The 12,219-nt window shown below is 38.8% G+C and overlaps 1 protein-coding gene across 2 annotated transcripts in view; it reads left to right on the top strand.

Moving 5' to 3' along the window:
* Positions 1-12,219, top strand: part of PLCB4 (phospholipase C beta 4) — a 160,951-nt gene that overhangs the window by 101,665 nt on the left and 47,067 nt on the right. For both annotated transcript variants that reach the window (XM_028499284.2, XM_007109072.3), the window contains exons 23-25: positions 5,124-5,226; positions 7,323-7,487; positions 10,270-10,474. In XM_028499284.2, the coding sequence (XP_028355085.1) occupies positions 5,124-5,226; positions 7,323-7,487; positions 10,270-10,474 (473 nt within the window). The remainder of the gene's footprint in view (positions 1-5,123; positions 5,227-7,322; positions 7,488-10,269; positions 10,475-12,219) is intronic.

The following is a 12,219-nucleotide window of genomic DNA, read 5'->3' on the forward strand; positions in this document are numbered from 1 at the left end:
CCTTGTGGTCTGTGTCTGAGAGCTGTGTTTCTGTACAGAGACATTCTGTGCCTTTTAGGCCTGCAGTGGCACAAACCCCACCCCCATAAAGCCAGGGCTCCAGCTTCTGCTTCCCCATCGATGCCCAGGGTCCATGGACCTACACAGCCTCCAGGTCTGTGAGTGACAGTCTGTGCCACCTTAGGCCCGAAATAGACACTCGTTCAAGACAAGCTGGCTAAGTGTCACCCCCAAGCCAGGGATCCTGTCAGACTTCTGTAGCCAAATCCAGCCTCTGTACCCTGACACCGAATTAAATCTTGAGACGGAGTTTTGGGTGAAGTAGAAAAGAGTAGCTTTATTGCTTTGCCAGGCAAAGGGGGCCACATTGGGCTAATGCCCACAAAATTGTGTGACCTAACCCAGAGGGGGTAGTGAGGAGTTTTATAGAAATGGTTCAAAGAGGGTGTAATCAGCTCGTGGATATTCTTCTGATTGGTTGGTGGTGAGGTAATTGGGAGTCAGCATCATCAGCCTCTTGGTTCCAACCGGTCTGGGGTCTGGTACTTGCGGGCAGCATACAGTTAACTTCTCCCACCTGGTGGGGGTTCAGTAACTGCAAAACAGCTCAAAGATATTGTTCTGTGTATTCCTTCAGGGAGGACCAGGACCTTGCCCCAAGGCTGCACTATTGTTTCTTGACTGTTCTTCCTTTGCCTCTGCATTTCCTCCCTTCCCTGATTAGCAACTGTTTGAACCTGCTCATTGGAATTCAGGGAAGGTGGTAGAGGCTGAATGAAGCCTATTTCCTACAAGCAAAAAATGGGGAACACAGAAAGGCTTTTGTGCCCAGGAGCCCCACAGGGTCCTGCTCGGTATCCCTTCTACACAGTCTCTTTTATTTTTATTTATTTATTTTTTTGTGTGTGTGTGGTATGTGGGCCTCTCACTGTCGTGGCCTCTCCCGTTGCGGAGCACAGGCTCCGGACACGCAGGCCCAGCGGCCACGGCTCACGGGCCCAGCCACTCTGCGGCATGTGGGATCTTCCCGGACCGGGACGCGAACCCGTGTCCCCTGCATCGGCAGGCGGACTCCCAACCACTGTGCCACCAGGGAAGCCCCTATTTGTTAAGTATATAAATGAACACATTACACTGCAAGCTGCCAACTTTGGAGAATCGGACTTGGATTTCTTGCCGTTTCCTCCTGACATTTTTTATTTTGGATCACGCTTTCACAGATTAGCTTTCTTCTAAGCAGGTCTGAGAGCAGCAGGCAATGTGGAAGAATGTTTTTGGTACTGAAACATCATCAATTTGACATTTCTCTGTTTTGGGTGAGAAGGGGCTCCTGACCCTTCAGAAATGACTGAGGGGCACCACAAGGAGTACTGAATCTCTACAGCCACTGCCCTAGGAGATTCTGGACTGAACGTATGACTACAGTCCTTTATGGACCCCGAGTCCCACCTTTCATAGAAGGCAGATTCCCTCATTTCACACAACTGGAATCCAAATGCTGCCTCCATGTGAAAGCTAGAGCCATGATCCATGATCTCGCCTCACAGCTGATGTCTGATGCTTGGCCAGGCAAAGCTAGTAGACTTCCCTTGGAGAAGTGTGTGTAGAATTGTATTCACTCGTCTACTTCCCATCCTAAGTCTTGAGTTTTTGCTGTATCATCATATTTTCCAATGGTTAACACTTGCCACAAAAAAAGGTCCAAATCTAAAGCTCTATAAACATAGAAAACAATATCTTCTATGCAGAGACCTTGTATTGATATATTAATATTATGGGTTGTGTTCTATTGGATACAGGTGAATGTTCAAAGTCATCTTTAATATTTGAACTATTCTATAAACTCTATATCCTTGATTTAAAAGTCAGTGTTATCCTCGGGTTTTTTATTGATTATTATATCCAAGTGGAATGTGGGCTTGTTTTTTAACACTTTTTTGTTCAGACTTTGAAGATAGCAAAGAATGGCAACTTCGTCAAAACCAAAAAAACATGACTTTAAACTTTAAGGAAAAATATTATGCTTGGGATTTCTTTTTTGGTTGTATTTTAAAAGATAGTAATAAATTTGACATCATCTAGAGTTGGAACTAGTAAAAGTTATACTCCTAAGGAATACAAAAAATTTGATCCCAAATTGTGATTCTTTTACATCTAAAAGCAAACTTAGAGTTTTGGGGAAAGTGCTTTTATTTTCCTTTATATACTGATCACATTAGTGTGGAATTTTCTTATCTATGGTTATAGTCATTCCTAACAAAAAATATTTCTTTTAGAGAGATGAAGTTCTTTAACACAAGTTTCAGGAAAGTTATGGAATCTAGCCAAGGTGCGAGTCTGTGATCATACCCAGTGGGGATAAGGGGCAGACAGTGCTGGAGATCAATTTTAAAACATTTTAGTCATACAAAAAAGAAAACTCATACCCTTTAACTATCACCTTCCAACATCCCCTGCCGCCATCCCAGCATTAAGCAACCACTAATCTACACACTGTCACTATATTTTTGCCTGTTCTGCACATTTCATGTAAATGGATTCATATAATATGTGACCTTTTATGACTGTCTTGTTGCACTTAGCATAATGGTTTCAAGGTTCACCTGTGTTGTAGTGTGTATCAGTACTTTATTTCTTTTTATTGCTGAATAATTTTCCATTATATGGATATACCTCATATTGTATATCCATTCATCTTTTAATGGACATTTGGATTGTTTCTGTCTTTTGGTTATTACAAATAATGCCACTATGAACATTCATGTACAAGTTTCTGTATGGACAGATGTTTTCATTTCTCTTGGGTATATACCTAAGAGTAGAATCGCTGGGTCATATGGTAACTCTATGTTTAACTGTTTGAGAAACTACAGACTGTTTTCCAAAGTGGCTGCATCATTTTACATTCCCATCAGCAATGTCATATGAAGGCTCCAATTTCTCCATCTCCTCATCCGTAGTTACTATTATCTGACTTTTTAAAATTGTAGCCAACCTAGTGTGTGCAGTGGTATCTTATTGTGGTACTGGTTTGCGTTTCTCTGATGACTCATGATATTAAGCATCTTTTCAAGTGCTTGCCGGCCATTTGTATATCTTATTTGGAGAACTGTCTATTCAAATCATTTGCCCATTTTTTAACTGGGTTATTTGTTCTTCATATATTTTAGATACAAGCCTCTTATCAGGTAAATGATTTGCAAATATTTTTTCTCATTCTATGACTAGTCTTTTCACTTTCTTGAGAGTGTTCTTTGAAGTGTAAAAGTCTTTATGATGAAGTGAAGTTTATGTATTGATATTTTTGCTTGTTGCTTGTGCTTTTGGTGTTATGTCTAAGAATCCATTGTCAAATTCCAAGTCACAAAGATTTATCCCTAAGTCTTCTTCGAAGAGTTTTATAGTTACAGCTTTTACTTTTAGATCTTTGATCCATTTTGAGTTAATTTTTGTTTATGATATGAAAGAAGGGACTAATTTTATTCTTTTGCATGTGGCTATCCAGTTGTCCTAGCATCATTTGTTTAAAGACTGTTCTTTCCCTCACTGACTAGTCTTGGCATCCTTGTCAAAAATCAGTTGATGGGCTTCCCTGGTGGCGCAGTGGTTGGGAGTCCGCCTGCCGATGCGGGGGTCACAGGTTCGTGCCCTGGTCCAGGAGGATCCCACATGCTGCGGAGCGGCTGGGCCCGTGAGCCATGGCTGCTGAGCCTGTGCGTCCGGAGCCTGTGCTCCGCAACAGGAGAGGCCACAGCAGTGAGAGGCCCGCGTACTGCAAAGAAAAAAAAAAAAATCAGTTGAGCATAGATATGAATTTATTTTGGGACTCCCAATTCTATCTCATTGATTTATATATCTATCTTTTTGCCAGTACCAAGATGCTTAGGTTATTGTTGATTTGTAGAAAGTTTTGAAATTGAGAAGTACGAGACCTTCTACTTTGTTCTTCTTTATCAAGAATGTTTGGGGAATTCTTGGTCCTTGAGTTTCCAACTGAATTTTAGGATCAACTTGTCAATTTCTATAAAGAAGCCAGCTGGGATTTTGATAGGGATTGTATTGAATCTGTATATCAATTTGGGGACTAGCGCCATCTTAACAATATTAAGCCTTCTGATCCATGAACACAAGATATCTTTCCATTTATTTAGTTCTTTTAAAATTTACTTCAACAACGTTTTGTGGTTTTCCAAGTATATGTACTTATTTTGTTAAATGTATTCCTAAGTATTTTATTCTTTTAGGTTCTGTTATAAATGGAATTGGTTACTTAATTTCATTTTTGGATTGTTCATTGCTTGGTGCATAGAAATAAAATTGATTTTTATATATTGATTTTGTGCCCTGTAAGCTTGCTGAACTCGTTTATTAGTTAAAATAGCTTTTTAGTGCATTCTTTAGGATTTTCTATATATAAGATCATTTCATCTGAGAATAGAAATAGTATTAAATACTTCTTTCCAGTCTGGATGCCTTTTTATTTCATTTTCTTACTTAATTAGCCTGGCTAGAATTGGAGAAATAATAACATCTTTATCTTCACCTACCTCTAACTGAAACTTTACATTCCCTTCGATTATGAAAATAGACAGCAATCCACAGTAATGTTAGCGGTACCTCTGACTCTGACACCGATATAAATCACAGACATCTCATTCCTTTTGTTAGAGATCTCTCAAAATATTCTTATGATTATCGGCACTTTGAAACTATGTAGTTATCAAACTTGCCATTATATCCCATAATTTAATACATTAATTAAAACAATAAATAATATCACATATTTCCCATATTTTGATAACTATAGCTCATTTAGTTGGTTTTTCATTATTATTTTGTGCATGTAAGAGCATAAGCAAGTTCCAGAGAAGATGGTAGTGTCAGGGATTCATAGATGTCCCAGACCCTGGAATCTAGAGAACATTTGCTCTTCCCTGCTCCTCATTAGGATTATCCAGAGGGCAGGAATATTCTCTTCAGTCCTTGAGATCCTCTACCTAAAAGCCTAGCTCCTAAGTTAGAAATGGGGATAAATAAGTATTCAGTATCTTGAATAGTGGTTTTCTTAGTGTTTATAAAAGTAACTAACAAAATAAACTCCTTCTGCACTTTTGTCCCGTCAGGTACCTTCTCAAACCAGATTTCATGAGACGGCCTGATCGAACATTTGATCCCTTCTCTGAAACGCCTGTTGATGGGGTTATTGCAGCCACTTGCTCAGTGCAGGTAAGGTGCTTGCTTTTCACAGAATAGTATAAATGTATATGCAGGTGGTCTTGGAAAAGTCTTAAGAAATTACAACTAAAATATTTAATGTTGGGACTTCCCTGGTGGTCCAGTGGTTAAGACTCCGTGCTCCCAATGCCTGGAACTAGATCCCACATGCCGCAACTAAGAACCCACATGCCCACTAAGACCCAGTGTAGCCAAATTAAAAAAAAAAAAATTTAATGTCAAGTTGCAAGATCCATGTGTGGCTCTCAACTTTTTTTTTTAACATCTTTATTGGAGTATAATTGCTTTACAATGGTGTGTTAGCTTTTCTCAACTTTGATTTTAAATTCTTTCTTTTTTCTTGAGAAATATAATTTTCTACTAGTGACATTATTAGCTGCTTTTAATGAAAAACACCAGATCAAAAAGTATCTAGTAGAGGCTGTGGAGCAATGGGAACTCTTGGCCATTGATGATGGGAATGGAAAATGATAAAACCACTTTGGAAAACAATTTGGCAGTTTCTTATAAAACTCAACATGCTCTTACCATATGATCCAGCAAGTTGTATTCCTTGTTATTTACCCAAATGAATTGAAAACTTATGTCCACACAAAAACTTAATAGGGATGTTTTTAGCAGCTTTATTCATAATTGACAAAATTTTGAAAGTAACCAAGGTGCCATTTAGTAGGTGGATGGATAAATAATCAGTGGCACATCAGACAGTGGAATATTATTTAGCTCTAAAAAGAAATGAGCTATTGAGTCATGAAAAGACATGGATGAAATTTAAATGTACATTACTAAGTGAAAGAAGCCAGTCTGAAAAAGTGACACACTGTATGATTCCAACTATATGACATTCCGGAAAAAGGCAAAACTATGGAGATGGTAAAAAAGATCAGGAGTTGGGGGGAGGGATTAGCAGGCAGAGCACAAGGGATTTTAGGGCAGTGAAAGTATTCTGTACAATACTACAATGGTAGATACGTGTCATTATACAGTTTTCCAAATCCATAGAATGTACAACACCAAGAGTAAACCCTAAATGTAAACTATGGACTTTGGGTGATAATGAAGTGTCATTGTAGGTTCACTGATTGTAATGAGTATACTACTGTGGTGTGAATACACATAGTGGGGGAAGTGGTGGGTGCAGGGACAGGGGTATATGAGAACTCTGTACTTTCTTCTCAACTTTGCTGTAAAGCAAAAACGGCTATAAAAAATAAAGCTTATTAATGAAAAGATACCTACTATATGATTCCACTTATACTAAATTCTAGAAAATACAAACTAATGTATAGTAACAGAAAGTAAATCAGTTTTTTCCTCTAGACAGAGATGGAAGAAGGGATGGATTACAAAAGGGCACAAAGGAACTTTGGGAGTTGTTGGAAATATTTATTGTCTTAATTGTGGTGATAGTTTTACAGATGTGCTCATGTGTAAAAACTGATCCCATTGTACACTTTAAACATGTACAGATTATTTTATGTCAGTTACACCTCGAAAAACTGTTTCACAATTATTAGCTATTAGATAACGTTAAAAAACCTAATAAATGGCTGTAGTCATTTGGAAAATAAATGAAAAATACTCTCTCCATAGCTTTAAAATAGATAAAATTTAATACTGGTCTTTACAAAAAATAATACTGTCCTATATGAAGATTGTCAACATCAGTTTAGCATTGCTTTTCTTTCTGTGTGTCTCAGACTTTTGAAAGAATTCAGTAAAAGTGTGGCGTGACAGAATTTCAGAGCTATGAAGTGACCTTAGGGCATATTTGAATCCATTGCTTCATTTCATAGGTGTGGGCACTTAGGTGAAGATGCTGTGGACAGTATTTTTTTGTAATAGATGATTCATGTATAGTTCCCTCTTTCTTTTTCTAGGCAGTTCTTGGAGGCAGAACCTCTGCCTAGAATAGTTTTTTGCATATAGTCTTGCTCAACCATGTTTTAGTTTAATAAGGAATGAATACATTATTTCCATAGATAATTAAAATTTCTAAAGATGAACAGAGAATCTCTTCCTTCCAGATTATTCTTTGCTACTGATGATTACACTGACTTTACTTCTCTCTCATCCTATTTCTATAGGTCATATCAGGCCAGTTCTTATCAGATAAAAAAATTGGCACATACGTAGAAGTGGATATGTATGGGTTGCCCACTGACACTATCCGGAAGGAATTCCGAACACGCATGGTGATGAACAATGGACTCAATCCAGTTTACAATGAAGAATCATTTGTATTTCGGAAGGTAGGGTATTTTCAATGTGTCAGATTCACTCTGCTAAGTTGGGAACTACATTTTAGTGTAGAGACACTACATGATATAGGGACAGTTATTCCACCCTAAATGTGTTCTTCTAATGCATGAGTTCTGCAGCCATCATATGATTGTTGTTTCAGTTTGTCCCTGTCCTCCTCTTGGCTCTCCTTCCTCCTTGGAGGAACCCACCTCCCACATGGCAGTGCCCAAGCCCCAGATTAGCAGTCTACTCAGAAGGAGCCCCACAAGTGGACAGCATCACATGTGGGAGAGCTCTTCCCTGCCCTTGTGGCAGCTGGTGACTTGCACCTTTAGCCAAGAGGATGGGTAGGATGTTGCATCTAGACTGAGGCCAATAAATGTCCTTAAATGGGTCAGTTGGTATTGTCCTGTGCCTCCAGAAAGTGTGGTCCCCATTGCTTCCCACAGGTCCTGTGTGTCATGTGCTGTTTTTGTCTTTTTGGTTTTTATCTCCTTATTATACCTTGATCCTAAGACCAATCAGTCATTCTCTGTAATGATGCAGTTTTTAATCTTGTAACCATTTTTTTAAAAATTTGTTTTATTTATTTATTTTTGGCTGTCTTGGGTCTTCGTTGCTACGTGCAGGCTTTCTCTATTTGCGGCGAGCGGGGGCTACTCTTTGTTACGGTGTGCAGGCTTCTCATTGTGGTGGCTTCTCTTGTTGTGGAGCACAGGCTCTAGGCACACGGGCTTCAGTAGTTGTGGCTCACAGGCTCTAGAGCGCATGCTCGGTAGTTATGGTGCATGGGCTTAGTTGCTCTGCAGCATGTGGGATCTTCCTGGACCAGGGCTCGAGCCTGTGTCCCCTGCATTGGCAGGTGGATTCTTAACCACTGAACCACTGGGAAGGCCCTTAATCTTGTAACCATTTTTTTCCAGTTGTTTTTCTTTCATCAATGGAAGATGTATTGAAAAATCCATGCATTGGCAGTGCTATCTCAAAAATGCCTGTTTCTTTCTCACTTGTTCTGTTATCCAACCAAAATGCTTTCTTGCTTCTTCTTCAGGCACAGGTTTTCCAAGTGTTGCATGACATACGTATGTCATACAACACAGATAATCAGCTCTTTATCTTAACAAAAATAGGGATTATCAACCTCAGAATTGGCTAACCTGTTTACAGAAAGCATATTACAGAAGATCAATATAGTTCAATAAATCAAGCCATTTTGACATGTAGGTGCTCCCTGTTATGTGAATACCATTATCCATGCAACACCCTCCCCCCGTTTTCACCTTTTCTTCTACAATCAGAGTGTAGTGTGAATTGCATACATAGGTGTGATGTGTCTTTTTTTTCTTCCCATGTTTTGCATTTTGTTATAGCTGGATCTGTTGTCAGTATGGTCAGTGTTTTGGAGCATAATGAATAATCCCTACACACATTTCTAGAAATTCAGAAAGTTGGCTTCAGGCATTGTTTTTGATGCATAGGGAAATACCAAACTTGGTTTTTCACGCAGTATTACTGGCCCCAGAAACAAGATGCCAATTTTGGGTCCTTCCCTGTTCTTCAGAAGTTACAATACATTGCCTTTCATTGATACCAAGTGCTTTAACTTTATTTTCCTTCTTGCTTGTATTGTTTTTGTTCATTGCGCTAATCTCACAAGGTAAGCCCCCATTCACCATGTGAGGAACAACATAGTGACTGAAGTTGGATGCATTTCATCTTGGTTTCTCCTGTTCATCTTCATGAAGTTGGAATTAAATTATAACCTCTAGGCATAAATAAGCAGCCAGGTAATTGTTTAGCTTTAGACATAGTGCTCAAATCAGACGAGATATCTTAGTGGCTCATAGCCAATAAATAGGCATTCTTGATTAAAAACATCGGATTTTTTTTTGTCATGTTGCTCTTTAATATCTGAATAGGGCTTCTGCTATCTGAGCTCAGATGTTATGGCCATGTATTCGGTTTGGGGATGGCAAGAGTAGATGTCTTGGGTATATGTTAATGTTGTTTTTGTTTGTTGTTATTGGTTTTTTATTTTGTTTTGTTTTTGTTTGTTTTGTTTTGTTTGTTGTGCTGCACAGCTTGCAGGATCTTAGTTCCCTGACCAGGGATCGAACCTGGGCCCTTGGCAGTGAGAGCACAGAGTGCAAACCACTGGACTGCCAGGGAATTCCCTATGTTAATGCTTCTAGCTGCCCCATCTTACTCTATTTAATATCCCAAAATGTGTTAAAAACTGAGGTGTGCAAGGAAAAGGGGAAATCTAAATTTATATATTGATTGTCTTTTATACATGAGGTGTTTCTTCAAAGATACTTTCCATATTCTTAAAAACAGAGCTTGATGTCAGAAGCAGCCCAGGTAGTAGACAGGTCACAGGATTAGAAATCAGGAGCCCCAGTATCCAGGCCCAGCTGTCACTGACCATCTCTGACATAAAGGAAAGTCACTTTATTTCTCAGGGTCTCCTTTTGCTCATCCATTACATGGGTGGGACGGGGAAAGATGCCAAGGGTTGGAGGAGTCATCATTCACATCCATTCATTCCATCTAAAATTTTCAGGAAATGATTTCCAGGAAATGAATTCCAACCTGTTCCAATTGCCTTTCTCAATGGCTTGGGCATTGTAGCTTATACAGTATGTTTTAAGAATACAAATTGACCAGTGGCTTATTTTCACCATAAAGGAGCCTTTCAGAACAGTATGAATATATTCCAGATTCCTAGAGTTGTAATTCTTGGGAGGTGTGTTCCAAAAAGCAAAGAAAAGTAACATTTCTTGTTTGCAGGTGATCCTCCCTGACCTGGCAGTCTTGAGAATTTCAGTGTATGATGACAACAACAAGCTGATTGGCCAGAGGATTCTGCCACTGGATGGCCTCCAAGCAGGCTATCGACACATTTCTCTTCGAAATGAGGGAAATAAACCTTTATCACTGCCAACAATTTTCTGCAATATTGTTCTTAAAACATATGTGCCTGATGGATTTGGAGGTAAGTTAAACTTTTAGAATATTGTGTGTGTGTGTGTGTGTGTGTGTGTGTGTGTGTATACTTCCCCCTAAATTGCACGATTCTAAGCTATTTCAACAATTGTTAAAAAAAAGTCTTTTGCTGACAATGCTGCCAACCCCTATAGTATTGAAGAAATCAGGGATAATTAGTAACCTCAGGTCTCCTAGTAAGAAATGAAAGGGCAAGTCTAGATTATCTTTAAGGTTCTTTCTTATTTTAAAATACTATAATTTTATGTTTTTTTCAATTTTCACAAATACATTTGTGAAAAATATACTTACACCATCACTCAAAGTGGGGAAAGACATGAATGACGTAAAACCTTAGATATCTTGTCAATTGGTTTCACTAAAAAGATTTAAATTGAACTCAACTCTCAACATGCCTGGATTTTTTTTTTTTTCCGAATCACAGGAGAGTCCATCTTCGCACGAAATCCAGTTATCAGTCCATAAAAGACCACCTTTGGTTATACTAAGGAAATCAACGGGAATAATCAAAAGTTGGACCAAGTCATAGGATTTTGCTTAAACCCAATCATATTAATTTTTTATAACCCCCAACTGTGCCAAGAACATTAAAAGAAAACAAAGATCCTCTATATTTTCAGAGTCTATTGAACCAGGAAACAGTACACAAAGTACATCAAATCAACAAGGGTTCAAGTCCTGACTCTCCACTGCTAGCTGAGTGACCATGAGACAGTGACATCACCTTTCAAACCCCTCATTTCCTGGCCTGTAGAGTAAAGGTACCACTACTGTCTCCCTTATAGCATCCTTATGAAGTGTGTGCTCATCATTTCATTATATAACATAACAAGGCATATATGCACACACATGTATCTGGCTCTAGATGAAGATCTAGTTTCTGTGCTATACTGGAACACATCACAGTCTTGTTTGGGGAACTTTAGGTTATTTTATTGTGTGTTTTTAACAATGCAGACTTCTCTGGAGGGCAGATTTTCTTCAACTAATGCTCAACGTTAACAACTTGATTGCAGGTTCAAAAAGTAAACTCAGCCACGAGGATTTTTCAGTTGAGAAACCAAGAGTAAAGATTCCTTCCTCCTTCCCTTTGTTTTTCATGGAAAAGGAAGTCTATTAGAAACTGCAACACAGAGTAACAGATATGAGCACATGGAAGAGTCTGGGATGGGGTGATGTGGGGCTGGGTAAATGGGTCAGAAAAGAGCCAGGGAGATCTGCGTGGGTGTTGAGGAGCATGTGATGGCCATGGGGCATCAGCAGATGGATTAAATCAGGTTCCACATACTTGCACTTAGGAAGCAGGCAGGGCATAATACCTAATACATTTTAAAGATAGTTGTATAAACAAAGATGTTGGAAGACTTAAAGGTTTTGCCTTTACATGTGTTCCTTTTCAAACGAAACTCTCATTTATTCCAGGGAAATGGGCTGTTTGAATAGGAAAGGATCTTCATGACCTTTTTTTTCTTAGATTCCATATATATGTGTTAGCATACGGTATTTGTTTTTCTCTTTCTGACATACTTCACTCTGTATGACAGACGGCAGGTCCATCCACCTCACTACAAATATCTCAATTTCGTTTCTTTTTATGGCTGAGTAATATTCCATTGTATATATGTGCCACATCTTCTTTATCCATTCATCTGTCGATGGGCATTTAGGTTGCTTCTGTGACCTGGCTATTGTAAATAGTGCTGCAATGAACATTTTGGTACGTGACTCTTTTTG

The sequence above is a fragment of the Physeter macrocephalus genome, chromosome 14 (genome assembly GCF_002837175.3).
Source record: "Physeter macrocephalus isolate SW-GA chromosome 14, ASM283717v5, whole genome shotgun sequence".
NCBI lineage: Eukaryota > Metazoa > Chordata > Mammalia > Artiodactyla > Physeteridae > Physeter > Physeter macrocephalus.